Genomic DNA, 26,888 nt, shown 5'->3' on the forward strand with positions numbered 1-26,888 from the left:
CTTTCCCTGTCATTGGTAACAGCACCTTGATCGTATAGCGTTAGAGAGCATCAAGATATCTTTCCTTCATAACACTGTTAAAGTTACTCCCATACAAATTATAATTCAAATCATGATAACCCCATTCATTATCTTACATTTATCTTACTTGAGACCCATCTACCATTTATTTGTCCAACTCACTAAATAATCTAAATCCTTTTATAAATCAGCACCATCTTGTTCACAACCAGCAACACCAAACACCTTGATATTATCAACAAATGTAAGTAATTTATTACTTTGGGGAATCTTCTAAGATAACGAAACTGTTTCTCTCTATATATATGTATCATAGTAAAGGAACCTGGTGGGTTAGACAGTCTGTTTATCTCTCTCCTTATCACAACATGCGGAATCTTCTAAGATAATGAACCTATTTCTCTCTATACATATATCACAGTATGGGAATCTGGTGGTTTAGACAATCAGTTTATCTCTCTCCTTATCACAACATGGGGAATCTTTAGAGTTAATGAGCCTGTTTATCTACCTCTATCACAACATGAGAAATTGTTTGAGCAAGATGGTCTATTTATCTCTCTATATCAAACATGTGAAATCTTCTAAGTTAGACAGACTATTTTTATTTCACTTCATCACAGCTCATCACAATTCGATATGTGCTCTGAGTATATCATTCTGTTGATTATTATTTGTAACTAAGTTGCCGTCTTTCTGAGCAACTACAATGAATGACTCTAACGTCTGATTGTTACATCATTAATACTGCAAGAAAAATCATCTTTTTTGTTATAATTAGAGAAGTTATGAAAGACGTAAAGAAAAAAATCTGAGTAGAAGCTTTTTATGTTAATGTTGAAGATCTGGAAAGAAAAATATTTTAAGCAGTTCTAATGTTAAAGGTGAAAAAATACGTTAAAGTTCCTGTCAAATTTAGTTTCTTTGTACAGTTCAAGAGTTTAATTTTAATGTGGCAGCATGCGTAAGAGTTTCATACAATCACATATGTCAGGAATCATTTGTTTAATATACCACGTTTCGCTGACGTGTTTCAATTGAAAATAAATAGAAGTACACAGCTATATAAATATTTAACTACTACGTTTAACGGTAATCAATTTAGTTTTGTGACAACATTATACACAAAATAATTCATTAGTAAAATAAACTTAGAGTCTTAGAACAATGTATTTTAAATACATGACACAATTACATCGTAACACAAGTTTTGTTTGTTGTGCATAACAATTTTTTAGTTATTCAAGGAACACCTAAACTCTTTAATAATAAATAGTTCAAAGCAGTTGATGACATGTTAGAAATAATGTATTAAACATATAATGATACCTTTGAAACATATGGAGTCTGGTTGCTTTGTAAAAATTGTCATGTAGTGCTAATCTTTCTTTTCTGTGACTGAAGTCAGCTCATAATATTTGTTAGTGAAATCAACTTATGATACATGTTATACAAACTCAAGATATGAAGTTATTAAAGAAACACAGGAAAACAGCCTGACACAGCATGAAAATTAACAATTTATATTCCATTTGGTCTTTAATAATGCGTAACAAACATTAATCATTTTGTTCCACGATGATATTAAGACTACCATGAAGTGCCTGGCACATTTCTTTTTATGTTACTCTGTTCACTATAAGAGACAAACAAGAAAATTTCGTGAAGTTTTAAGATGTTGGTGATATATTTACACTACTCTCTTACAGCTGTAAAAATACTGTAACATTCGTACAGAAGTGGCGATAGATACATTCGGTCTTTATTACCCAATGGTGTGTTGTACCACGGCGTAGCATTGGAATTATAACTCTATTTTATAAAACAAGTTAATACACTGGATTGTTATTGTCCAGAATTATATTGTACAATGACATACTGTTGTAATTACAACTGTATTTTTATAAAACAAATTAATACTCTGTTTTGCAGTAGTGGGCTGAACCACTATTGTAATTATTACCGTATTTTATAAAACAAGAACATAAAATTTCCAATTAAATGTATTTTAAAAGTATCTAACATCCCAAAGTGTTCTCTATATCTTTCAAATATCCTCTCTCTAGGATATACATATTTAAATATAATATAATGAAGAACTTTTGAGGTAGCTCAAATAAAGGTATCATGAACCTTGTGTCACATGCAGACTTAAACCCTAACGGCTGCAAAATGAACTAAAACTGATTATCAAGAAACAGTATTTATAAAAACCTCAACAATTTCATCCATGAAACATCGTCCAGAATTGTAGATTATATACTTTATAACTACAACAAAACGTTACGAAACGTTACCTACCAATATAAAAGTAATTATGGAATAATTATCAAATTATTATAGATTGTTTCTTTGTTTGTTTTGGAATTTCGCGCAAAGCCATTCGAGGGCTATCTACGCTAGCCGTCCCTAATTTAACAGTATAAGACATAGTAAACACTAATAAAGGTGGTGAAACCGTAAGTATCGAAACAGAATAATAAAAGAACTTACTAAAGAAGACATAAAATATTCAATGAAATTCAAAGAACTATAAAATCTTAACGAATGTTACCAAAGACAATTCAATAATCCAGTTTTAAAGCTCAAAGACAACAACGACATCACAGAAGAAATGTACAACAACTAAAGAGTAACCAATGTACTTATCCCTTGTTTGTTTGGTTCACGAAAGATTCGCAAGAACCCAAGTGACATCTGTCTCATTTTTTTCCGCTTCTGCCAACTGTAACCATGAACTTGCACGATTCAAAATTTTCTGATCAAACCATTACATGACTGTATTCTTGCATTTAACAATAAGATGGTAAGGGTAGTTTTGGTTGTTAATTTAAGGCAGACCACAGACGTGTGTGTGTTTCACGAAGACATCGATACAAAGGAACTTGCTGGTCCTTGTCACCTTCTCCACCCACAGTTGATAAAAAGTTAAATATTGAAACCTATCGTTTATTTTAAGCAAAAACCTTTCATATTTTTATGAAGGATCAGTCGCCATTTTAAAGGTTAACTTATTTCGAGCTGATTTTTATAGATGCATTATAGTTACAACCTTCAATAAAACAAAAACAATGTAACATATTTTAGGCAGTATATAGTTCTTTCTCACTTTCAAACTGATATAAAACGAACAAACTTTCAGTATTAAATTAACTTCCATCTTCATGTATCTGGCTTCGTTAAAAGTTCTAATCCAAGCGTGTTAAGGCGTTTGACTCGTAATCCGAGGGTCGCGGATTCGAATCCCGGTCGCACCATACATGCTCGCCCTCCCAGCCGTGGGGGCGTTATTATGTCACGGTCAATCCCACTATTCGTTGGTAAAAGAGTAGCCAAAGAGTTGGTGGTGGGTGGTGATGACTATCTGCCTTCCCTCTTGTCTTACACTGATAAAATAAGGACGGCTAGCACAGATAGCCCTCGAGCAGCTTTGTGCGAAAATGAAAAACAAGTAAACAAAAAAACAATAATGTTTCCATTAAGTGGCCATTAGAGATGCAATCAGTGGTGTAAAGAAAACCCACTTGTAGAGAAATATTTTTGCAAAAACGGCTCGTTTGGGTTGAGAAAATATTTTACATAGAAGAGCGAACAACGTTTCGACTTTCTTCGGTTATCGTCAGGTTCACAAAGAAAGAGGTAACTGACCGGTAGCTGACCACATGTTTGGAAGGGGTTGTGTAACTGAGTGTCGGCATGTAGAGGGCGGTATTAGATGTTTGAATATACAATTTTATTTATTTTATTATATTAATATAGGTATAAAGGCGTTCCTTTATATTGGTTTATTTTGGGTTTAAGTTGTTGTACAAGTAAGGCTTCTCTAATTTTGCGTTTCTTTGTGTTTGTTTCTTTATTTTGTATTTGAGTGTTTTCTATGGCTATGTTGTGTTTATTTGACTTGCAGTGTTTGAAAACGTGTGAAGGTGACTTTTTTATGTTCTTTGAATCTGGTTTCCATTTTTCTACTTGTTTCTCCAATATAGAAGTCGTGGCAGTTATCACATTGTATTTTATAAATAATGTTGGTGTGATGTTTGTCAGTGTAGTTTTTACATAGTATAGACCTCAGTTTTGTGCCTGGTTTTTGAATAAATTTGGTATTAAATGGAATGTCATATTTTGTTACTAGGTTTTGCCAAATGTTGGTTATTTGTCTGCTGATGTCAGGAATATATGGTATGCAGCAGCATATGGTTTCGTGATTTTTTGATTCGTGAGATGTATTTACTTTTGTTGGTTGATTTTGCTTTCTGTCTAGGTGTGTGCGTATAATGTTTTCTACGGTTTGTGGAGGAAACTTATTGATGTTGATGAAGTATTGTTTTATTTTGTCTAATTCATCGTTAATTTTATCTGGTGAGCATAGTTTATGGCTGTGTTTATTTGGTTTCTTAGTATGTTGAGTTTTTGTTTTGTTTCATGTGCTGAGTCCCAAGGAATGTATAGTCCAGTATGGTGATTTTTCGGTGGATTTTTTGTTTTGAATTGTGTGTCGGTTCTTGTAATTTTGAGGTTAAGAAATGATATTTGATTGCTTTCTTCTTGTTCACATGTAAAGTTAATGTTGATATGGATAGAGCTAATGTGATTGAAAAATGCTCTACATTCCGACACTCAGTTACACAACCCCTTCCAAACATGTGGTCAGCGTCCGGTGAGTTACCTCTTTCTTTGTGAACCTGACGATGACCAAAGAAGGTCGAAACGTTGTTCGCTCTTCTATGTAAAATATTTTCTCAACCCAAACGAGCCGTTTTTGCATATATAGAGATGCAATCAATTTCTGAACTTGACATAGTAAGCGCTATCTATTGATAGTTAGTCTGGTATGATGACTCCACAATAAAATGTCGTTAAGTTTAACTTCATACTTTTTCTTCCTATCTCTTTTCGAGTTGATATAGGGTTGAAATTCTATACAGTTCAATCTTATCGCATTTAGTTTACTTACAACTTTCACTGTATTTTTGTCGTTAATTTAACTTTGTATAATTCTTTCTGAAACATTACTTAGATACAATAGTTTTTTTATGTTCATCTGGCCATTTCTTTATTATAAGTTATTTATTCAAAATTTATATGTGGAAATTAAACACATATTCCTTCATATAAAAATATATTTCAAACAAAGAAAATTTTGACAACAAACAGTTGCTAATCCATATTTTGAGTTAATTAATTATTGAAAATCGAACGTTATTTTTAATAAGAGCGTAATTCTTCTTTGTCAGTTTTACAAAATGAACCTATTTAGTATATTAAAATCCCCAGTAAAACAGCAGTATGCCTACGAACTTACACTGCTATTAACCAGATTTTGATACTCGTGGTGGTCTGATTGAGTATTTTTGTTCTTAATAACAAAGAAACAAACAAATCATACTTTGAAAGTTAGTGTATTAAAACAATGTGTATTGATGTATTATATATCTAAGATACAAATAAACTATGAATTAGATCATTGTATACACTGTGTTTTTCCTAACGAGGCTCGTTTCTTTAATATATATTGCAAACACATCTTAACCAGTTCTTCATAAACAGTCACATTGTTCAAAATAATGTTTTGCTTAACATTTATTTAAATAGCCGACAGATGACACTAGAAAACAGGGAATAAAGCCAGTTTGTAACAATCTGTCACATCATTGCCATCATGCAAGTCATTTCTTCTTAAATTTATAGCTCCTTTTATATCCAAAATTATGAAATGAAACCAAAGTAACAGATGGGAAGTTGGAATGTTTGTTTGGTGTTCAAGGATTTTATTGAATAATAACATTTTCCAGAGTAGCGACTATAATGAGAAAAAATGAAGGACTAGCAAGGTAATCTCTCCCTCGTTATCTGTCTCTGTTAACCTGAAGATCTAAACTCGAAATGTTGTTCTCTACTTTATTTTAATAAAAGTTTTAATACCCATACCGACCGTCTTTAAAATACATTTTTACTTCAAGTGGGTTTCTCGTCATCATGGATCATTAAATGTCTTTTCTTGCAGGAGTGACAGCTGTGAATTCACTCAGGATGTTCCAAAATAGATAGATGTATTTTATATTGGCATATGTAGACGTATTTCAGAGAGATATAAACGTTTGATGGTTCAACGATGTATTCACTTTTGCTTACCTCATACATGATAAGTTTATCAAAGTTTAACATACAGTGGTGTCGTTCAGCACTGATGTTAAATTTTTAACTGTAAATGCTTCCTTTAACCTTGTTGTCCATTCATCTGTCAACGAGTCTATTATTTTAAATTTACAATCTGATACCATATTTGGCGATACTTATATCTAGACTACAGGTAGTTTAGAGATATTGCAATGATAATATTATGTTATTTTTGAACTGTAGATCTCAACAATATACAAAATTATGAGTTTTTAGTTTAATGTTTGTGTCTCATAACTCACAGGTCTTATTTTAATATCGATGGGAACTCACACATAACTTGTAAGATATAACAAATAAATGTTTCCTTTCTCTGTTTCTCGTGCCAGTCTGATACCAACAGAATGTTTGTACTTTATTCATATCTGTCTGTTAAAAGTCGTTGTTTTACATTTTTTATCTATTGACGTCCACTTTCTTCATTAATTCTGTCTCAGTTCAAACCCGAACTGTGTGACGTAATATTAGAGTTATGTGGCTTGACCAATGTCGTGATATTAAATACTGCTTAGTGTAGACATTATTATTTAGTTTATTTCGCAAGTTAATATTCTATGTTTTTTAGGTTTTCTATTATAAGAGAGTAAAACTAACAGCAGGAAAGGTGGTTCTGGTGAGTCAGGACAGCAGATCTCACTATCAGATTATTCAAGTGCTACATGGGTTATTCTGTGCTGAAGTTTGTTGGATATAAAGATTAGTGCTGAAAAGTATCCCTGTAAGATGAAAATATGATCTACCTTGAAGATATTCCCACTCCAATGACCAACCAGCCAGTAAAATCTGACTTGGGATTTGCAGAATTCTATAAGAATGTTATAAAAACAGGCCAATTGGATAGGCTAACAATTGTAATTTCGTCTATATCTGTCAGTCCACATTTTATTTATGATAACTGAGGAATGCAGTGTCCGGTAAAGCGCAAAACCATTAAATCGAGGTAGTTACAGTTAAAGTAAAAATACGTTTCTGAGACTAAGATTCACACTGGTCAGCACTTTTAATATACTTTCAAAATATCATCTGTTTATAATGAATATTAGATTCTTTGACTAAGCTAATAAATTCTAAATTGTTTTTGTATAAATCAGCAAACTGTTCTTTAAAGATACTTTATAAAATATCACTAAATTAACTATTTTTTTACTGTGTTATTTGATGTTAAGAATAATGACAGTGAGATAATTACAAACAGTTTAGGTAAGGAACATTTGGAGAACTCATCATTATAATGGTCATGATTTTATTTAAAAGATCTAGTTGGCGATGCCTGAACTCACTTCCGCTCAGGGAGAACACACCATCTAACACTTGTGTACCTTTATACGAGCTTGTAGACAGTGCGATAACCACAAGGTGACTATTACATTTTAAGAATTAGAGGTTCCCCATTTAAGCCATAAAATGACTTGAAATGTTTGGGCAGATGAACTGGCCAGTTATGTAGATTTGTAGATGAACTGAGGACAGTTTTTGTATGTAGTGAAAGACACTTTAAATTTTCATCTTGTAGAGAGGCTTTGTCATGATATGAAAGACTGTTTAGAGCAGGTATTAATTTTAGTTAATTTAAGAATTCGTATTTAATATTATTTAGTCGTTTCTTTATTGTAACAGAGTTAAAAGCAGGCAATCATTAGAAGTAGTCTTTGTAATTCACTGATATTGTGAATATAGCGAGGACACGATTTAGTTATAAAAAATATAGAATATGAGAAAAGGAGGAAAAAGCAAAAAACAAATCCAGAATAAAGTCACAGCTAAGAAAATGTTCAACGTGAAGTTAACCTTCATTAGAAGTGATAGGCCTAACATTTAATATGTCAGAGTAAGACTAACAATAGAAAAAGAAAGGATAATAATAATAATATATTAAGTAAAACATAGTTTTAATGTAATTTATCCTGATTGAGTGCACTTTTTAAGGTAATTTAACCAGCCTGAGTGCACTTTTTAAATTCATTTAACTGGTCTAAGTGCAATTTTTAAGGTAATTTAACAGCCTGAGTGCACTTTCAAAGTAATTTAAGTGGTCTGAGTGCACTTTTTAAGGTAATTTAATCAGCTTGAGTACGCTTTTTAAGGTAATTTAACCAGCCTGAGTGCACTTTTTAAGGTAATTTAACTGGTCTTTCATTTTCTCTAATTTATTGAACATCCCTCCAAGAAATAATAAATGTAATATAGACTTTTAATTTTTATATCTCCCATTGTTATTTCCCTACAAACCCTCAACTAGATAATCAAACCCACCTATCACATTCCATCTTTCACAAAATTTCTCTTTAATGTTTCATACATTATTACCTTACACAACACTGTCTGTATTGTCATTTGAAATTACATTGTAGAGCTTAGCTGAATTTCTTCAAGGATATTGTTACACAGTTAGAAAGCCAGAAAATTATGACAGTGTTTTCTGTGTGTTATTATTCTGTGATATTATTTGCATTATTTATTGTAACAGTACCGTTAATATATAAAAAGGTAAGCTTAAGTTTTCTGACAAATACAATAAAAAATGCAGAAAAGACAAAGGTGTGTGCTTTATTCCATTTCTTAATGTTTATTTATTTATTTATTATTATAACAGTAAGTAAAATGTAAAAATAGAAACTTATGAGATAAAAAATAAAATAGATTCTTCTTAACAGAGTATGCTTGTGAGTAGCTCATGGATTATATAATTTAAAACGTTAATGTTCATTGTATATTTGTTCAGTGATTTACAACTTGTGTGGTATAATTATTAGTTACACAACATTCAATGCACACTAAACAAATAAACAGTTCTAGTACCTTGTTACAACTTTATATCATTCTAGAAAGACAAAGGGTAATTTATATTTATTTCGTAAATGTATATGGTGGTAACAAAGTAAGTTTAAATCCACCAACCCCAGTATATGTTATGGTGGATAAAATAAGAAAAACATCACAAAGTGTTTCTGAAAAGAAAAAAATGTCACATATATTTAGAAACATTTAGTGATTATGCAAATAAAGTTTCAAAAGTTTTAGATAAAGAAAAATATTTTAATTTTTAAATCAAAATCACTTTACATTTGCACCATTCACCCACGATCTTAATCCTTATATTTATGGACAAAGTTTTAGTGAAAATCCTCAACTGAAAATTTTAATTGTTTTTATTTACAAAATACTTGTAACATTTACTGTATACCAAGTTTCGTGAAACCACATTAGGTACTATCATTGTGCATATACATTCATAGTTACATTGTGGTTACAAGCTTATGTTAAATACACAAAATCAGTTATGTATTTGTTAATTTCATTATCTGCTTTATATCTTCTGTATCATTATTCTTCTGTAAACATGTAAAATATGGCAGTGTACTTTGAATATAAGAGATATTGTTGTAGTAATTCTACTTCTAATAAAACATAAACAATATATTTAAAATTTCTCTTGTTCTACAGAGAAATTTTGAAAGAGATAAATGAATGGGAGGAGTGGTTGTATCGTGCCTTAAGGTGTTTACCTTTGTAGTTTTAACTGTTTTATTTTTCTTATGAATTTCAATTGAGATTTCTTATTTTTTACAGGATGTTTTTTATTGATATACAGCTGTCATCAGAATTACCATACTTTTCTGAATATTTAAAATACATTGATTTCACAATTAAAGGAAGAGACCCAATAAAAGTCCATTGTATTTATTAATGACCACTAGATGGCAGCTGTCTTGTTCCAGGCAACTAGAAAAAAAATTATACCAAATACTTGGTGAGCTTCTTTGTAAGTTAAATCTGTAAAGAAATGTTTTGTACAAATATAATGTTCAAGAGACACAAAAAGTGGTGGCAAAAGAAAATTATAAACTAATTCTGAGGGGAGTTTTGATGTAGTTGTTTTATTAAGTAAAACTTTTAATTCACTGTTTAATAATATTTCATCCCTGCAAGAATGTGTCTGTGTATAAATATTTAATACATGATTTAAACATTAAAACAAAATAAAATGATAAACTTTAAAACAGCAGGTCTTAATGAACTAAAAGTTTGTATTTCTGTTAAATCTAAAAATTGTAGCAATATATGAACCTGTTTACATTATGTAATCTGACTCTCTGTTAACACATATATAGTTTTATATTTATTTCAAAAACAGCACTGTTATTGACAGTTTCAAAAATATGTATAATTTTACTAAATACATTTGAAGGGTAACCTTTTGAAAGTGCTCAGGTTATAGAGTTTTTGTCACTTTATAGAGCTTTGAGTTAAGCATTTAAATTAGTGTTCTATATATTTATATGTAGAAAATTATATATTTTATAAACTGATATATAGGAAATTACAATGCAGAAGAGTCTGATCAGAGAGTCAATGTATAAGACTCAAGAAATTATGTAAGAAGTCCTAGTGGTCAGGAAGCATCCAGTAAAGGAAAATCATGTGTACTTGACCAAAGGATTCCTGAAAGAGTTAAAACCTCTCACAGAGAGAGAGAGAGAAGAAGTTAAGGTCTTCCAGAATTCCCATTCTACTGTGGGTAGTAAAGAACTTCTCCAACTTTATGAAAAACCCATCTCAAGCAGCTTCTTTAATGAGTTTCTTTGTTTGCTTTGAAGTTAAGCAAAAAGCTACACAATAGTCTACTTGTACTTTGCCTACCACAGTTATAAAAAAAACAGTTTTTAGTGTTGTAAGTCTGTAGACATGCTGCTGTGCCACTGGTGGACTCTTGAAGAAATAAGTGAATGTGGGTTGCTGACTTGGCCCAAAAAAGTTAGTAGTAGCAGCCAGTTGACTGTGTAATTGTGAGTCTTAAGGATAAGTAAGTGAAAATGACATGCAAAAGATCATACTTCTTGGCAAAACAAGAACTGAGCTGAAGAAAGACCAAATGGCAGTGTCCAGAACTGGAAGACAGTACTATTGTGGATGAACCAAAGAAAAGGATGTCACAATGGAGCAATTGAGATGTGAAGATAGGTGGCCAACAAACTGAACTTGGTCATTCAAAGTTCTGAGGAAGAAACTCGCTAAAATGAGAGGTAGAACTCCATGGTGAAGTGAGGTATCTCAAGAAAGGTGTACAGTCAAAACAGATCTACAATGAGTTTCCAATATTCCATATTTTTTGGATAAAAGAAATAAATGAGAGTAAAATTCCTGTTGAGTTGTCATAGAGAATCTTGAACAAACTCAACAAAACAAATGGAAGAGATACAATCCTGAGGAGGAGGGAAAGAGATCTGGGAAGTCATGAAGAGTTGCCAAAAAGACACATAAGTAAACATACAAAGAGATAATATTTAATACTAACATGTGAACATAACATAAAAACTTTTAGTATTTACAAAGTAAATAAAATAGTAAACCTAGAAATCAATGAAATTTGAATGTAAAGCATAAAACAAAACATAAGGTGCAAAATCAATAAAAGAAAGCTGGAGATAAAAGACCCTTCAGTAAGAAATACAGAAGTCCATCCAAATAACCTATAACTGAAAGGACATAAAATCACACCAATTTCAAAACGATGAGAGTAAAAGGCACCCAGTTAATAATAACAGTTTTCACTTAACTCTATTCCCAAATTAGATGTGACTTGTAGTAAAAAATAATTGATCTTTAAATGTAAATTTAAACACAGGTAACCTAGATGGTGTAACATGTTTACCATTATACATTTAATTTACTAACCTATGTTTATTATAGTATAGTGTTTTTTATGCATGTGAAATTATTCATTGTTCACTGAGATATTCTTGTAGTACCAGTCATCAAGTCCTTTTTCACTTTACTTTTATCAGTCATCTGTGTTGACAAATGCAGGGTGAGTCCTTTATATTGGGCTTCTATATTCAAGGATTCCAGCTCAGTCATGAATGTCCGTTCTTTTCCCATGTCTTTATTATTATTGCATGCAATTTTCAGCTGTACTACACTGGTCTCAAGTGACTATATAAGAGCTGGTCAGTCATCAAAAACACTTTGAAGTAGAGTTAAAACAGTACTTGAAGACTGATTTTATAAGCCTCCATGTTTCTTTTGTGATGATTTCCATTAAAAATCTGAGTCACTGTCACACTACTGTACAAATCTGTGTTTTGTCATGCCTGGTCTATTACACTTCCATGAATTTTCCTTCCCAAACATCTCAGGGCATGTAAGACTGGGTGGAAAATATTGGCTGAACACAAATCTTCCCTTATAATTTTGTCACCCTGTAATTTTAATCAGAGCTTCAAATTTACACTTTTCTCTGTCTTTATTATAATTATATGTTTCATAGGGGCTTTCTACAAGAATTACTTGAGATGTTTTTTCATGATGGCTGGAATGGGTATTGAAACTTTAATTAAATTAAAGTACAGAACAGTGTTTCAACTGTCTTAGACAATCTTCAGGTTAACAAAGAGAGTTTGCAGCTATACTAAAAACATTGTTCTGTACTTTATTTCAATTAAAGTGTTAATACCTATACCATCTGTCTTGAGAATACATTTTTACTTCAAGTGGGTTTCTCATCATCATGAATTACTTGATGTGACTCTAGATTATCTGTAATAAGAAAGCCTAACGTTACTTAATCAATGCTTAAATAAGTTTAACAACAAATACCACATTCTGTCTGAATCACTTTACTATAGATAAAACTTTTATTGACATGGAAATAATTCTAGCAGCAAACCTTGTCAACAAAACCACAGTGTTCTCAGGGATGCATTGAAATGGTGTCATATTTGACATATCTGGTTAGTAAAGCTTAGCAAATCAATATTTCATTATGTGTGTGACAGGTTCTTGTCCATAAATTGTGGTGACATATACGTCGATGTTAATTGTCATTTCTTATTTCCATGCAGATGGTCTGAATTTCAAAATGGATGCCCTGAACATTAACAGAAAATCTGTCAGTAATGAATCAGTGTGCCATTTGGATAATTTTTAGATATTGTTGCCAAGAATCTAGCCAGAAAAATATCAAACTTAGAATTTGTGACACCAGCAAGGAAATTATAAAATTTTGTTTGATATAAAAATGAATTGTTTTCCAGTTAATGTTGCATTATAATTTTTCAAAATTTACAGTAAAGTAATTATGGATGTTTAATCAGTTTGGTTCTGCCTGAATATGAATTAGGTTATAGTGAACATTTATTCTGTGATATGGATTAGATAATGATTGGCTAAAATGTTTTCAGTTTTATTCTGAAAATGAATTTTCAGAATTTTCTCATACTTTTAAAAAAAGTTTCATAAATATTACAGCTTTGTTTACAGAACTTGTAGACAACTTGAACTCCTTTGTTTTCTGTTTTCAACCCTTATTGTGCTTAACCTTGTTCCACTGGTTTTCATTACAGAACTGGAATCATCCTTACAAGCATGTTCTTTTTCTTTAATTAATAAAGTTTTTGCAAAATGTAAAGCTGGTTAAGAGACACAAATAATTATTTCATAACTCTGAGAAAGTCAGGAACTCTGTAACTCTGAACATTTTAAATTAAATATTTCAAACCAATTTTTAAAGTTAAAGTTAACAATAACCATTTCTTTGTTTAGGATTAAGCACAATGGGCTATCTGTGCTCTGCCCACCATGGGTATCAAAATCCAGTGTTTAGCAGTGTGAGTTCACAGACATACTGCTGCACCACTAGAGTGCAATAGTAAATTGTATTTGAATTTGAATATGCACACTTTAGGCTTTCAAGATAATAAAATTATTGCAACCCACATTTACAATGTCTGCATATAGAGTAACTTATCAAGTATAGCCTCAACTGCTGGTTCAAACAAAGGTATTGTCATTTCTTCTGGGTATCCAGTGTCTTTTGCCAAGCCACCTGTGACAGAAAAAGACTGCAGTGCTTGGTCTCTATTGTTCATCAACAGCATAGCAATAGATAAACCACATTGAGCATTTCTCCTAGTGTTAGAAATGTTCTTATAATATTAACATCAAACCAGGCTATTATTTCCATCTGAAAAGATAATTACAGGAATTTTAAAAACAAAACACTTGTCTCAACTTGAGGCTTTCTTATGTAAATAAGTTTGTTTCAAAATGCATTTGAAAATGTTACAACAAAAAATAATTACCATAGTTTGGTGGCAATGGGAAAAGCATATGTTCTGCATAAAAGGAAGGATATTCTGTTGTCAGATGGCACACACTGAAGCTGACCTTCACATACATACAGTTATATACAATATTTCATTGTTCACCCATAATATCAGTTTATAATAAGGTTAACAGAATTTTTGGAAGCAACTGGTGCATTATAGTAGTTATAAAAGATAGCAGTGTTATTTTCAAACGTTTTTAGTTTAATTTGTATAACTTTGATGCACTTTGGATATGGTCCAGTATGTTAATTCACTAAGATGATATAAATTAGTTCATTAATTTGACTTTACTACTACATTCCATATACACATATGTGTAATTAAGTTATAAAATGCATCACAACACAAATGAATGAATTAGTGGGGAATCTAACTTGTTTCATACTATATTATTCTGTATATATAAATGTATTGTTGCACTGTATATATAAAATATATAAGCTTGGGAATTAATCAAAAGTACACAGTAATGCACATCCATACACAAACAGAAGTTATACATGAGCAAACAAAGCCAATGTTTAAGTGCTACACAAGTACACTGACTGTAGTATCATTATCACCATATCACAGAAGCAAATAAATAATGAGGCTGTTCAATTTCATATTATTTGTTAGTGGAGACATTATTACATCCTGGGTAACCAGTGTAAGAAGTAAACGCTAACTAACATGGATAATTATTCATTCTGTATAGGTGCACTGGATACAGTATTTCACATTCACCACAACCTATCACCATTTTTTTAAGCTTCTTCATAGTTTTCAAATTATATAAAAAAATCTGCAGAACAAACACTTATGTGTTTTTAACTGACAAACAAGAACTGATGTTATGATAAAGGTATATGAGTAACTAAATCTAAAACATATTTCCATATAAAAGTATAAAAATTACCTGATTATGTACCTATACTTTTTATATTACCACACAAGTTTTAGCTTTGTAACACGTCTAATGTAGTGAAATATTTACTTACCATCCCAATTTAATTTTTATCATAATGTGTATATATAATTCTCCCCTTCATTTGATCAAATTTTTGTCTGGTTATCAATGCCACATGAAAGGACCAATTACTGCTTGATATATATACTTTTCTGTAATGTATCTGTGTTAACAGAATGGTGTCACCTGTTTATCATTGTCAAACTCAGGGCTATCCTTTACTGAGAATTTCTTCAAACCTTCCAGCAGATGTGCTGAGTATCATTTTTTTATCAGTTTTGATTATTAGTGCTAGTTAACTGTGTCACATAGTTATTATTTCACGATGTAGGTGATCTCTTCTACAACATTTCTTTATATGTTTGTGCCACACCCAGAAACTTCTAAGATTATGTAAATTCGTCATAGTTTCTTTCTTAATTGCTAAAGCAATTGCATAAAAACATTTAATATATCCAGTTGCTTCAAGAAGTATTTCACAACACTACCTGGTCCATAAATTAATGTGTTGTGGGAGGAATCTACAGTTAAAAGAAGTGTGTATATTGACCTGTGCTAAACTCCTTTCGTATGTAAACTGAATCAGTTGAAATTCTACAAGTTTTCAAATAATTAGTGCTTCTTTATCAATGTTAAAATTTGTCACCAACAATGAATTAGGCCTCTACATCGTTCTTTGCTTTTCCTACTGAAATTACATTTTTGGTGAAGAAATGAAAAACTTATTTACCAGGTTAAAAAGGTATTTATTTATTTAACTTATTTATAGATTACCAGCTGGTCTGCCTGATAATAATTTATTGTAATGACATGCTATTTCAAGCTCTTGAAGTATTTTCAGCTATTAATGATGAGAAAAATTAATTTATATTAAAACTTACATTTCATAATAATATAAGATCTACTTTATTTATTTGTTTCTGTTTTGATATCCAACTTGTCAATGTTCCCATTCAGTGTTCAGATTCAGTCAAATATCATGTAATTCTTACTTCAAAATATCTTACCTTGAAGGCTCAGATGACAGCTCTCAACAAAAAACTTATATGGTCTTTTTGCGTTTTCTTTTTCATTGGAATCAGAAACTTACTTAAAATACCTGCAAATCATTATTCCAGATATTTGTTCCTTCTTAACAAAATTAATAACTTCTCACAGAAAGTAGTGATCTGTCTCAAGACTCAAAAGTACTGAAAAAATGATTGACTAACCACTGCAGACAGTGGTCTCTCTTCAGACTTGTCACTGCTAAACAGAATACTTCATTTACCACTCCAGATAGTAATCTGCCTCTATAACTATTTCAACTTAACATAGCAGGTAGTGACTGATTTCAAGACTTCTTTCTAATGAACAAAGTAGTTGGCATACCAGTACTGAGATTTCTGTGGATATGTTTCCAGTGAAGAAATTATTTAATTTGTCATTACAAATAGTAACCAGTCTCTAAAATTATTCCACCTTAGCAAATCAGTTGATTTACTGTAGCAGATAGTGATTTCTCTCCAGACTTATTCCTTCTTAACAAATCAGTTGATTTACCTGTAGCAGATAGTGATTTCTCTCCAGACTTATTCCTTCTTAACAAATCAATTGATTTACTGTAGCAGAAAGTGATTTCTCTCCAGACTTATTCCTTCTTAAAAAAACACTTGATTTACTGTAGCAGATACTGATTTCTCTTCAGACTTATTCCTTCTTAATAATACACTTGATTTACTGTAGCAAATAGTGATTTCTCTCCAGACTTATTCCTTCTTAACAAATCAATTGATTTACTGTAGCAGATAGTGATTTCTCACCAGACTTATTCCTTCTTAAAAAAACACTTGATTTACTGTAGCAGATATTGATTTCTCTCCAGACTTTTTCCTTCTTAACAAAACACTTGATATACTGTAGCAGATAGTGATTTCTCTCCAGACTTATTCCTTCTTAACAAAACACTTGATTTACTGCAGCAGATATTGATTTCTCTCCAGACTTATTCCTTCTTAACAAAACACTTGATATACTGTAGCAGATAGTGATTTCTCTCCAGACTTATTCCTTCTTAACAAAACACTTGATATACTGTAGCAGATATTGATTTCTCTCCAGACTTATTCCTTCTTAACAAAACACTTGATATACTGTAGCAGATAATTATTTCTCTCCAGACTTATTCCTTCTTAACAAAACACTTGATTTTTTATTGGAACTAATGACCATTCTTGAAACTGTTCCTTCTAAACAAAATAGTTGTATTTCCACTTGAAGTGATGATCTATCTCCAGACTTGTTATTTATCTTTTTCCAGTTCCATTGCTTCTGAACAAAATAGTTGATTTACCACTGCAGGTAGGGATTTGTCTCCAGAATTTTTCCTTCTGAAGAAACAAAAAAAAGTTGACTTAACACTGCAGGTAATGATCTCTCTATAGACTCATTACTTTTAAACAAAATAGTTGACCTACTGCTGCAGGTAGTTATCTATCTCCACCACTGTTACTTTTGAACAAAATAGTTGAATTTCCACTTCAAGTAATGATCTATCTCCAACCACGATGCTTCTCCACAAATAGTTTACTTTCCAATCCAGATAGTCATCTGTCTCCAGGCTCATTCCTTCTCAGCAAAACTAGTGACTTACCACTGTAAGTAATGATCTATCTCCAGCTTTGTAAGTAATACACAAAGTGACTGTCTTTCTACCCCAATTAATGGTCTCTCTTGTGACTCATTGCTACTGAACAAAATTGTTGACTTACCACTTAAAATAATGATCTGTATCTAGGTTCATTCCTAGTGAACAAAATTGTTAACTTATCACTACAGGTAGTAATATCTCTCTTCACTAGTTTCTACTGAACAAAATATTCCACTTCACATGGAGTAAGTGATCTATCTACAGTATTGTTGGTAATGAATAACACAGTTAATTTACCACTGCAAGTAGTGATCTGTCTCTAGGTTTGTACCTACTGAACAAAACAGTACGTATGGATGATTTTAATTTCAGTTATTTTGATTGTAAAATGCTAAAGTCAAAATATGAGAGAGTAAGGACTGCTTATGATGGCTTTCTTTACCAGTTAGTCAAGAAACACACTAGAAACTGCTAGTTTAGATTTATTGTTAACTTTAACTGTAGAAATAATCAAGAGGGTTCAAATTTCGGATACTATCTGGGAGTAAGTGATCATTCCTTTGTTAGGTTTTATGTTTTCCTGCATATGCAGATAAGGAATAATAATATTCTGTTTACAAATTGCAAACAAGAACATTTTGAAGGGACACCACAATGATTGTATGTTGTGAATTGGACAGTTAATCAGATGTGGAATATTTTTAAAGACAAATTTTTATCAATCCAAGGAAAACAGTTGTATAATGTATCAAATAAAACACACAAGTATAGTGTGTGGTAATTAAAATTTACAGTTCTGTAATATTTTAAGTAAAATACACAACAAGTACAGTGTGGTTATTTATATTTATACTTCTGTAACGTTTAAAATTAACCACCCAACAATTATAGTGTGGTTATTTGTATTTACAGTTCTTTAATGTTTCAAATAAATTACACAAAAAAATCCAGCATAGTTATTTGGATTCATAGTTCTGTAATGTTTCAAATAAAATGCACAATAGTACAGTTTGGTTCTTTATATCTACAGTTCTGTATTATTTTAAATAAAACACACAACAAGAACAGTTTATTTTACAGTGCTTTAATGTTTCAAATAAATCACAAAAATTTCAGTGTGGTTATTTATATTTAAGTTCTGTAATGTTACAAATAAAACATTAAACAAGTACAGTGCAGTTATTTATTTTTATTATTCTCCAATCTTTGAAATAAAACAAACAACAAGAACAGTATGGTTATTTATATTTAAGTTTGTAACGTTTGAAATTAAACACACAACAAGTACAGTATTGTTATTTATATCTCTAGCTCTGTAATGTTACAAATAAAACGTACAAAAAGTTCTGTATGGTTATTTATATCTACAGATCTGTAATGTTTCAAATAAAATACACAACAAGTACAGTGTTGTTACTTACATTTAAAGATCTCTAATGTTTTAAATGTAACTCACAACAAGTACAGTATTGTTATTCATATTTACAGTTCTGTAATGTTTCAAATAAAACACACAAAAAGAACAGTATTGTTATTTATATTTTCATTGTCAGTTTCTATGTTGGTCTTCAATTTCACTGTCCCTTTTATCACTTTTGGTGTTTACTTGTTTTCACACTGTAGTTCTTCATTTTCACTGTCAGTTTTAGCAGTGTTGGTTTTCAGTTTCAGTCTCTGTTTTTGTACAGAGTTGGTCTTTAATTTGACTGTTTGTTTCAACAGTGTAGGTCTTCAATTTCACTGTCTCTTTCAACACTACTGGTCTTCAATTTCATTGACTGTTTGAAAAGTGATGGTGATATTCAATTGAGCTAAATTTATATCACTAATGGACTTAAATTTCACTCTCTGTTTCAACACTGTTGGTCTTCACTCTCAATTTTAACACTACTGGGCTTCAATTTCACTGGCTGTTTTAACACTATTGGTCTTCACTTTCACTGACTGTTCCAACACTATTTGTCTTCAGTTCCCTGTCTGTTTTCACAATCTTGGTTTTTACATTTACTTCCATTTCAACACAATTGGTCTTGAATTCCACTGACTCTTTTCACCCTGTTGGTCTTCACTTTTACTGTCTGTTCCAACAGTTTCACCATCTCTTTAAACACTGTTGTTCTTCAGTTTCACTGTTTCAACACAGTGGATCATCAAGTTCACTTATTGTTTCAACACTATTGGTCTTCACTTTCACTAACTGTTTCAATACTGTTGGTCTTCAACTTCACTGTTTTAACACTATTGGTCTGCAGTTTCACTGGCTCTTGCAACACTCTTGGTACTCAATTTTACTGTGTGTTTCAGTAGTACTTGTCTTTAGTTTTACAATCAGTTTGTACACTGTCGGTCTTCACTTTCACATCTGTTTCAACACTGTTTGTGTTGAGTTTCACTTGATGTCTCAGTACTGTTGGTCTTCAATTTCAATGTCTGTTTAACACTTGGTGTTGGGTTTGACTGTTTTCATGCTTTTCATCTTCACTTTAACTTCTGTTTCAATACAATTGGTTTTGAATTCAATACTGTTTCCACACTGTTAGCCATCCCTTTCACTGTCTGCTCCAACATAGTTAATTATCAGTTTTACCATCTGTTTCAATACTGCTGATATTGAATTTCACTGTCTGTTTCCTCACTGTTGGTCTACGCTTTCACTTCTGTTTCAACACTATTGGTCTTCAGTTTTACTGACTGTTTTCACACTGTTGGTCTTTACTTTCAATTCTGTTTCAACACTGTTGGTCTTCAGTTTCACTGACTGTCTACACACTATTGGTCTTGAATTTCACTGTGTTTCAACTCTACTGTTCAGTTTCACTCACTGTTTTCACTCTGTACGTCTTCAGTTTTACAGTTTGTTTCAACAATACTGATATTCACTTTCACCGACTCTTTCAACACTGTTGGTGTTCAATTTCTCTGTTTCAACACTGTTGATGTTAAGTTTCATTGTCTGTTTTCACTCTGATGGTATTCACGTTCATTTCCACTTTCACACTATTCCTGTTCACTTCCACTGACTGTCTTCACACAGTTGTTCTTCTGTTTCACTGTCAGTTTCAACACTGTTGTTCTTTTGTTTCACTGTCAGTTTCAACACTGTTGTTCTTCTGTTTCACTATCTGTTTCAATTCTGTATTCTTCATTTTCCGTCTGTTTCAACATTATTTGTTTTACTTTTACTCTGCATTTTAACACTACTGTTTCTCACTTTTAATAACTGTTTCAATAGTGTTGATCTTGAATTTCATCGTCTGTGTCAACAGTGTTGGTCTTCACTTTCAATGAATGTTTCATCATTGTTGATCTTCAATTTCACTATCTGTTTAAACATTACTGTTCTTCTGTTTCACTGTCTGTTTCAACACTAATGGTCTTAAATTTCACTCTCAACAATGTAGTCTTGATTTTCAGTTTGTTTCAACAGTGTTGATCTACATTTTCACTCTACATTATAACACTACTGGTCTTCAATTTCAATGACTGTTCTAATGGAGTTGGTTTTCAGTCTCACTGTCTGTTTGAATGGCATTGGTCTCTAATTTGACTGTCTGTCTCAACAGTATTTATATTCACTTTTACTCTGCATTTTAACATTACTGGTTTTCACTTTCAATAACTGTTTCAACAGAATAGGTCTTCAATTTCACTGACTTTATCAACACTATTGGTCTTCGGTTTCACTAACGGTTTCCACTTTGTTGGTGTTCAATATCACTGTGTTTCAGCAGTGTTGGATGTCACTTTTACTTAATATTTCAACAGTGTAGGTTTCAATTTCACTATCTGCTTCACCGGTGTTGATCTTCACAGTCACGTACTGTTCCGCAGTGCTGTACTTCATTTTAACTGTTTTCACACTGTCTTCAATTTCACTGACTGTTTCAACACTTGGTATTCAGTTTCACTGTCTGTTTTCAAACTTTTGGTGTTCAATTTAGCTTCTGTTTCAACACTAGTGGTCTTGAATTCAACTGTTTTAACATTCTTGGTCGTCACTTTCATTGACTGTTTCAACACTGTTGGTCTTCACTTTAACTGGCTTTTCAACATTCTTGACCTTCAATTTCACTGTTCGTTTCAACACTGTTATTCTTCTGTTTCACTGTTGTATCAACACTAATGGTCTTCAGTTTCACTGACTGTTTCAACATTGTAGTCTAAATCTTCGGTCTGTTTCAACAGTGTAGATCTTCACTTTCACTCTACATTTTAACACTACTGGTTTTCAATTTCAACGACTGTTTCAATAGTGTTGGTTTTCAATTTTAATGTATGTGTTAACACTTGGTATTCAGTTTCACTGTCTGTTTTCACACTTTGGTCTTCACTTTAGTTTCTGTTTGAACTCTGTTGGTCTAGAATTCAACTGACTGTATTCACACTGTTGGTCTTCACTTTCACTGTGTGCTCTAACACTTGGTTTTCAATTACACCGTCTGTTTCAACACTGTTTGTATTCAGTTTAATTGTCTGTTTCCACACAATTGGTCTACACTTTCACTTCTGTTTCAACACTATTGGTCTTCACTTTCACTGTCTCCTCCAACACTGTTAATTTTCAATTTCACCATCTATTTCAACATTATTGGCCTTCAGTTTCACTCTATGTTCAATACTTGTTATTCAGTTTCACAGAATGCTTTAACACTATTGGTCTTCACTTTCACTGACTCTTCTAACATGTAAGTCTTCAATTTCACTCTCTGTTTCAGTACTATTTGTCTTCAGTGTCACTGTTGTTTTCACACTGTTGACCTTCAAGTCCACTTCCATTTCAACACTACTGGTCTTGACTTCCACTGACTGTTTTCACACCTTTAGTCTTCACTTTCACTGACTGTTTCAACACTGTTGTTCTTCAACTTCACTGTCTGTTTCAACATTATTGGTCTTTAGTTTCATTATATATTCAATTTCAATGACTGTTTTAAACCTACTTGTTTGCAGTATCAATGACTGTTTCAACAGTGTTAGTCTTCAACTTCAACGTCTGTTTAAACACTGTTGCTCTTTAGTTTCACTGTCTGTTTTCACACTGTTGATCTTCACTTTCACTGACTGTTTCAACACTAACTGTTCTTAGTATCAATCTCTTGTCACATTGTTGGTCTTCTCTTTCACTTCTATTTCAATACTACTAATCCTCAGTTTCAGTCATTGTTTTCACACTGTTGGTCTTCACTTTCATTGGCTGTTTCAACACTGTTCATCTTCAATTTCACTGTCTGTCTCAACATTACTGTTTTTCTGCTTCAGTGTCTGTTTCAACAGTGTTCATCTTCACTTTCACTTTACATTTTAACACTACTAGTCTTCACTTTCAATGACTGTTTCAATAGAGTACGTCATCAATTTCACGGTCTGTTTCAGCAGTGTTGGTCTTAACTTCCACTTCTGTTTCAACGCTATTGGTTTTCACTTCCACTGTCTGTTTTTACACTTTTGGTCTTCACTTTCAATACTATTGGGCTTCACTTTCAGTGACTATTTCAACAGTGTTCATCTTCAAGTTTAACTGACTGTTTTCATATAGTTCTTGAATTTCATTGTGTGTTACGACACTATTGGTGTTAGGCTTCACTGTTGGTCTTCAATTTCAGTCTCCTTTCAACACTATTGGTATTTTGGCTGTTTTCACATTGTTGGTTTTCACTTTCACTTCTGTTTGAACACTGTTGTTCTTCAGTTTAAGTTACTGTTTCAACACTGTTGGTTTTTAATTTCACTGACTGTTTTATCACTGTTTTATTATGCTGCTGAGGCTTCTCGTTGCTGAACACTCATATTTGTTGTGTTCTAGTGAGACTTCTTGTTTCTTATAACTCATGTTTCTCGTTCTCTAGTGGGACTTCTGGTTACTAAAAACTCATATTTGTTGTGTTCTGGTGAGACTTCTTGTTTCTTATAACTCATGTTTCTCGTTCTCTAGTGGGACTTCTGGTGAGACAAAATGTAAGGAGGTATAGAGTGAAGGGTCAGGAACAGACAGGATAAATGTGTGCTGAGCAGCTGAATTGAACTCAATTGGTCAGCTTTCCAAACATGCCACAAATATTCCAAAGTCTCTAAATTCAGACAATAAAAGAAAGAATAATTATAAGTTAGAATAAAAATATAAGTAAAGTTAGTGTGTTAAAAAGATTTTGGTTTTCTATGTTTGATGTTTGTATAGAAAGTGTTCTACTAAGAGCCACTCACTAATAACATACCGTTATATCACAGTGCAAAATCTGAATCACAGTGTTATTAATTCATAACAAGTGAGTGTAGAATATCCTGTTTGTTGTCAACATTATTGATACCTGTTATTTAAATAGTTAATGATGAACTTTAACTTCATCCACAGATTTTCAAATTCAGTGTGAGAAGTAGCTGTCATAAAGACAGACGAATGGATGGACAGACACCACTGTTCATGATATTTATAAAATAAGTAGTAGATCATGTTCTCTGTCCAATTACATTCAAATGTTGTCTACATTTACTTTCAAAGCCGACCTTCGTTGTTCATTTCGAATTCTGTAACATCATAAGAGGGTAAAATAAAAAGTTGTAGTAATTAAACCACAAAGAAAATTGTACGATAAACAAGACATGAGTAATTAGTATGTGAAGAAATGACAGTTAGTTAACCAATACAATCATAGGATTTGGGATAAGGAGTTAAAAAAACAATAGGTAGATTGTCTACTGGAGAAACTCGTCAGAGTTCACATGTAAACAAACATGAAAGAATGGCCCGGCATGGTCAAGTGAGTTAAGCGTTCGACTCGTAATCTGAAGGTCGCGGGTTCGAATCCCGGTCGCACCAAACATGCTCGCCCTTTCAGCTATGGGGGCATTATAATGTATCGGTCACTCCCACTATTCGTTAGTAAAATAGTAGCCCAAGAGTTGGCGGTGAGTAGTGATGACTAACTGCCTTCCCTCCGATTTTACACCGCTAAATAAGGGACGGTTAGCGTACATAGCCCTCCAGTAGTTTTGCGCGAAATTCAAAAAACAAACTGGACTGGTTTCTCATTTTTCTTTGTGACAATTAACTGATTGAAAGTTACAAAGTGATAAATTATACATTATTTTGGAATAAAAGTATTTCTACAAATTTAGAATTACGTTTTACTTAAAATTTAAACCTTGATATGTGGGTGTACACTCAACATTTGAAAGTTTCAAGTCGTAGTAACACAAAAAACAACAACCGGTAAGTTAAAAGAGCACAGGTTAAAAACAACAAACAAACAGAGCAATACAGTGACAGGTAACTGACTTTTAACAACTCACAAATTATGTTTTACTTCCAAATTAGTTTGAACCCTCATATCATCCACCTGGGATTTCTTCTGACAAAAGATATCCGAATTTATATTTGTTTAAATAATAGAATATATTTAACCCATACTTACTGTAACAAATTGTCCGACAATTATTAATTAAATAAGAAATTAGTATTTAATTAAAAACATTTTTCTGCCTTACTCAGGTTCTAATTCCACTTGTTGAGAGATGAGATAGGCGGAATATACTTTTCCGTCCGTGTTACTCAGGTTCCGCCATATAGAGGGCCTTTTATAAGAAAAATCTTAAGATAATGTTGTAGAATTTTGATATTTCCGGCTTAGACAGGTTTCACTGTATTATGTATTTGTATTATATGAAATATACAAATAGAGAGAACCACAAAATGTTTTATGATTAAAGTACACAAATAGACGCTACAAAGAAACAAACATTTAAAGTTTAAAGGATACATAATTTACTGTAATTTAACTCACAGTTAAAAACAAACTGTAAGACTGTGTAACACTCCAGAGTCCGTGTATTAAATAGGTTTTGGTTTTCTGTTTGATGTTCCACATTTCTATAAGTGTTCTGTTAAGAACCCCTCAACAATAACATACCGTTACGTCACATGTTGATATGTGAATGACAGTGTTATTAATTCATAACAACTTAGTGTAGAATATCATGTTTGTTACCAACATTATTCGTACCTGTTCTTTCGTTATTTAAACAGTTAATGTTGAACTTTCACTTCGTCCGCTTTTTCAAACTCAGCGCGAGAAAAGGCCACCATAAACAGAAGACAGAGATAAATCGATGGACAGACACCACTGTTCATGATATATATAAAATAAGTAGTAAATAATGTTCTCTGTCCAATCACATTTAAATATTGTCTACAGCTACTTTCAAAGCCGGCCTTCATTGGTTGTTGTGTAGATCCATTCTGTAATATCATACAAGAGTAAAATAAAAAGATTGTAGTAAGTAAACCACGAAGAAAATTGTACAAAAACGAGACATGAGTAATTAGTACGTGAAGAAATGAAAATTAGTTAACAAATACAATCATAGGATTTGAAATTAGGAGTTAAAAACACAATAGGTAGATTGTCTACTGGAGAAACTCGTGAAAGTTTACATGTTAACAAACATGAAAGTCTGGAATAATTTGAATTCATCTTTGTGACATGCACTGAATGAATGTTACAAAACTAAAAAGTAAAGTATTTCTGAGTAAAACTGTTAGTACACATTTAGAATTACGTTTCACTTAAAGTTTAAAATTTGATACGTAGGTTGTGCACCCAACATCTGAAATGTGCTCCCAAATCGGGGTATGATAAAGAAAAAGCAGTTAGAAAGATAGATTAAAAACAAAAAGCACAGAATAATACGGTTATAGATTATTACTTTTTATAACTCACAAATTATGTTATAGTTCCAGATTAGTTTTAACACCATATTACGCATGGAAATTTTCCTGACTAACAACATCCGAATTTATCTTTATTCATCACTTGTCCATATTTCACGAGTAAAGACGGTAAAGCCTGTTGTATTACAAAAAAATCGAACGCCATCTGATAGTACGAGTTAATAAAACATTGGATTGTACATGAAAATAGTCAGAAAAGTTGAGTAACTCATGGTTTTCGTTTACAAAGCAAAATAGCGAAGAAACAGAACACGAACATTAAAATATAAGTATCCTTTG

General features: G+C 31.9%; 1 protein-coding gene and 1 long non-coding RNA gene across 2 annotated transcripts in view; one reads left to right on the top strand and one right to left on the bottom strand.

Moving 5' to 3' along the window:
* The window catches only part of LOC143224054 (degenerin-like protein unc-105), a 58,140-nt gene extending 57,974 nt beyond the window's left edge, over positions 1–166 (bottom strand). The window contains exon 1 of the mRNA XM_076452517.1: positions 149–166. Coding sequence (XP_076308632.1) covers positions 149–166 — 18 coding nt within the window. The remainder of the gene's footprint in view (positions 1–148) is intronic.
* Positions 167–6,807: 6,641 nt separating this feature from the next.
* On the top strand, positions 6,808–16,102 carry LOC143223794 (uncharacterized). The gene is made up of 3 exons (XR_013013076.1): positions 6,808–7,554; positions 9,769–9,949; positions 13,041–16,102. It is a non-coding gene; the product is annotated as an uncharacterized LOC143223794 (long non-coding RNA).
* Positions 16,103–26,888: the final 10,786 nt, after the last annotated feature.

Source organism: Tachypleus tridentatus, chromosome 8, assembly GCF_004210375.1.
Source record: "Tachypleus tridentatus isolate NWPU-2018 chromosome 8, ASM421037v1, whole genome shotgun sequence".
Classification (NCBI taxonomy): domain Eukaryota; kingdom Metazoa; phylum Arthropoda; class Merostomata; order Xiphosura; family Limulidae; genus Tachypleus; species Tachypleus tridentatus.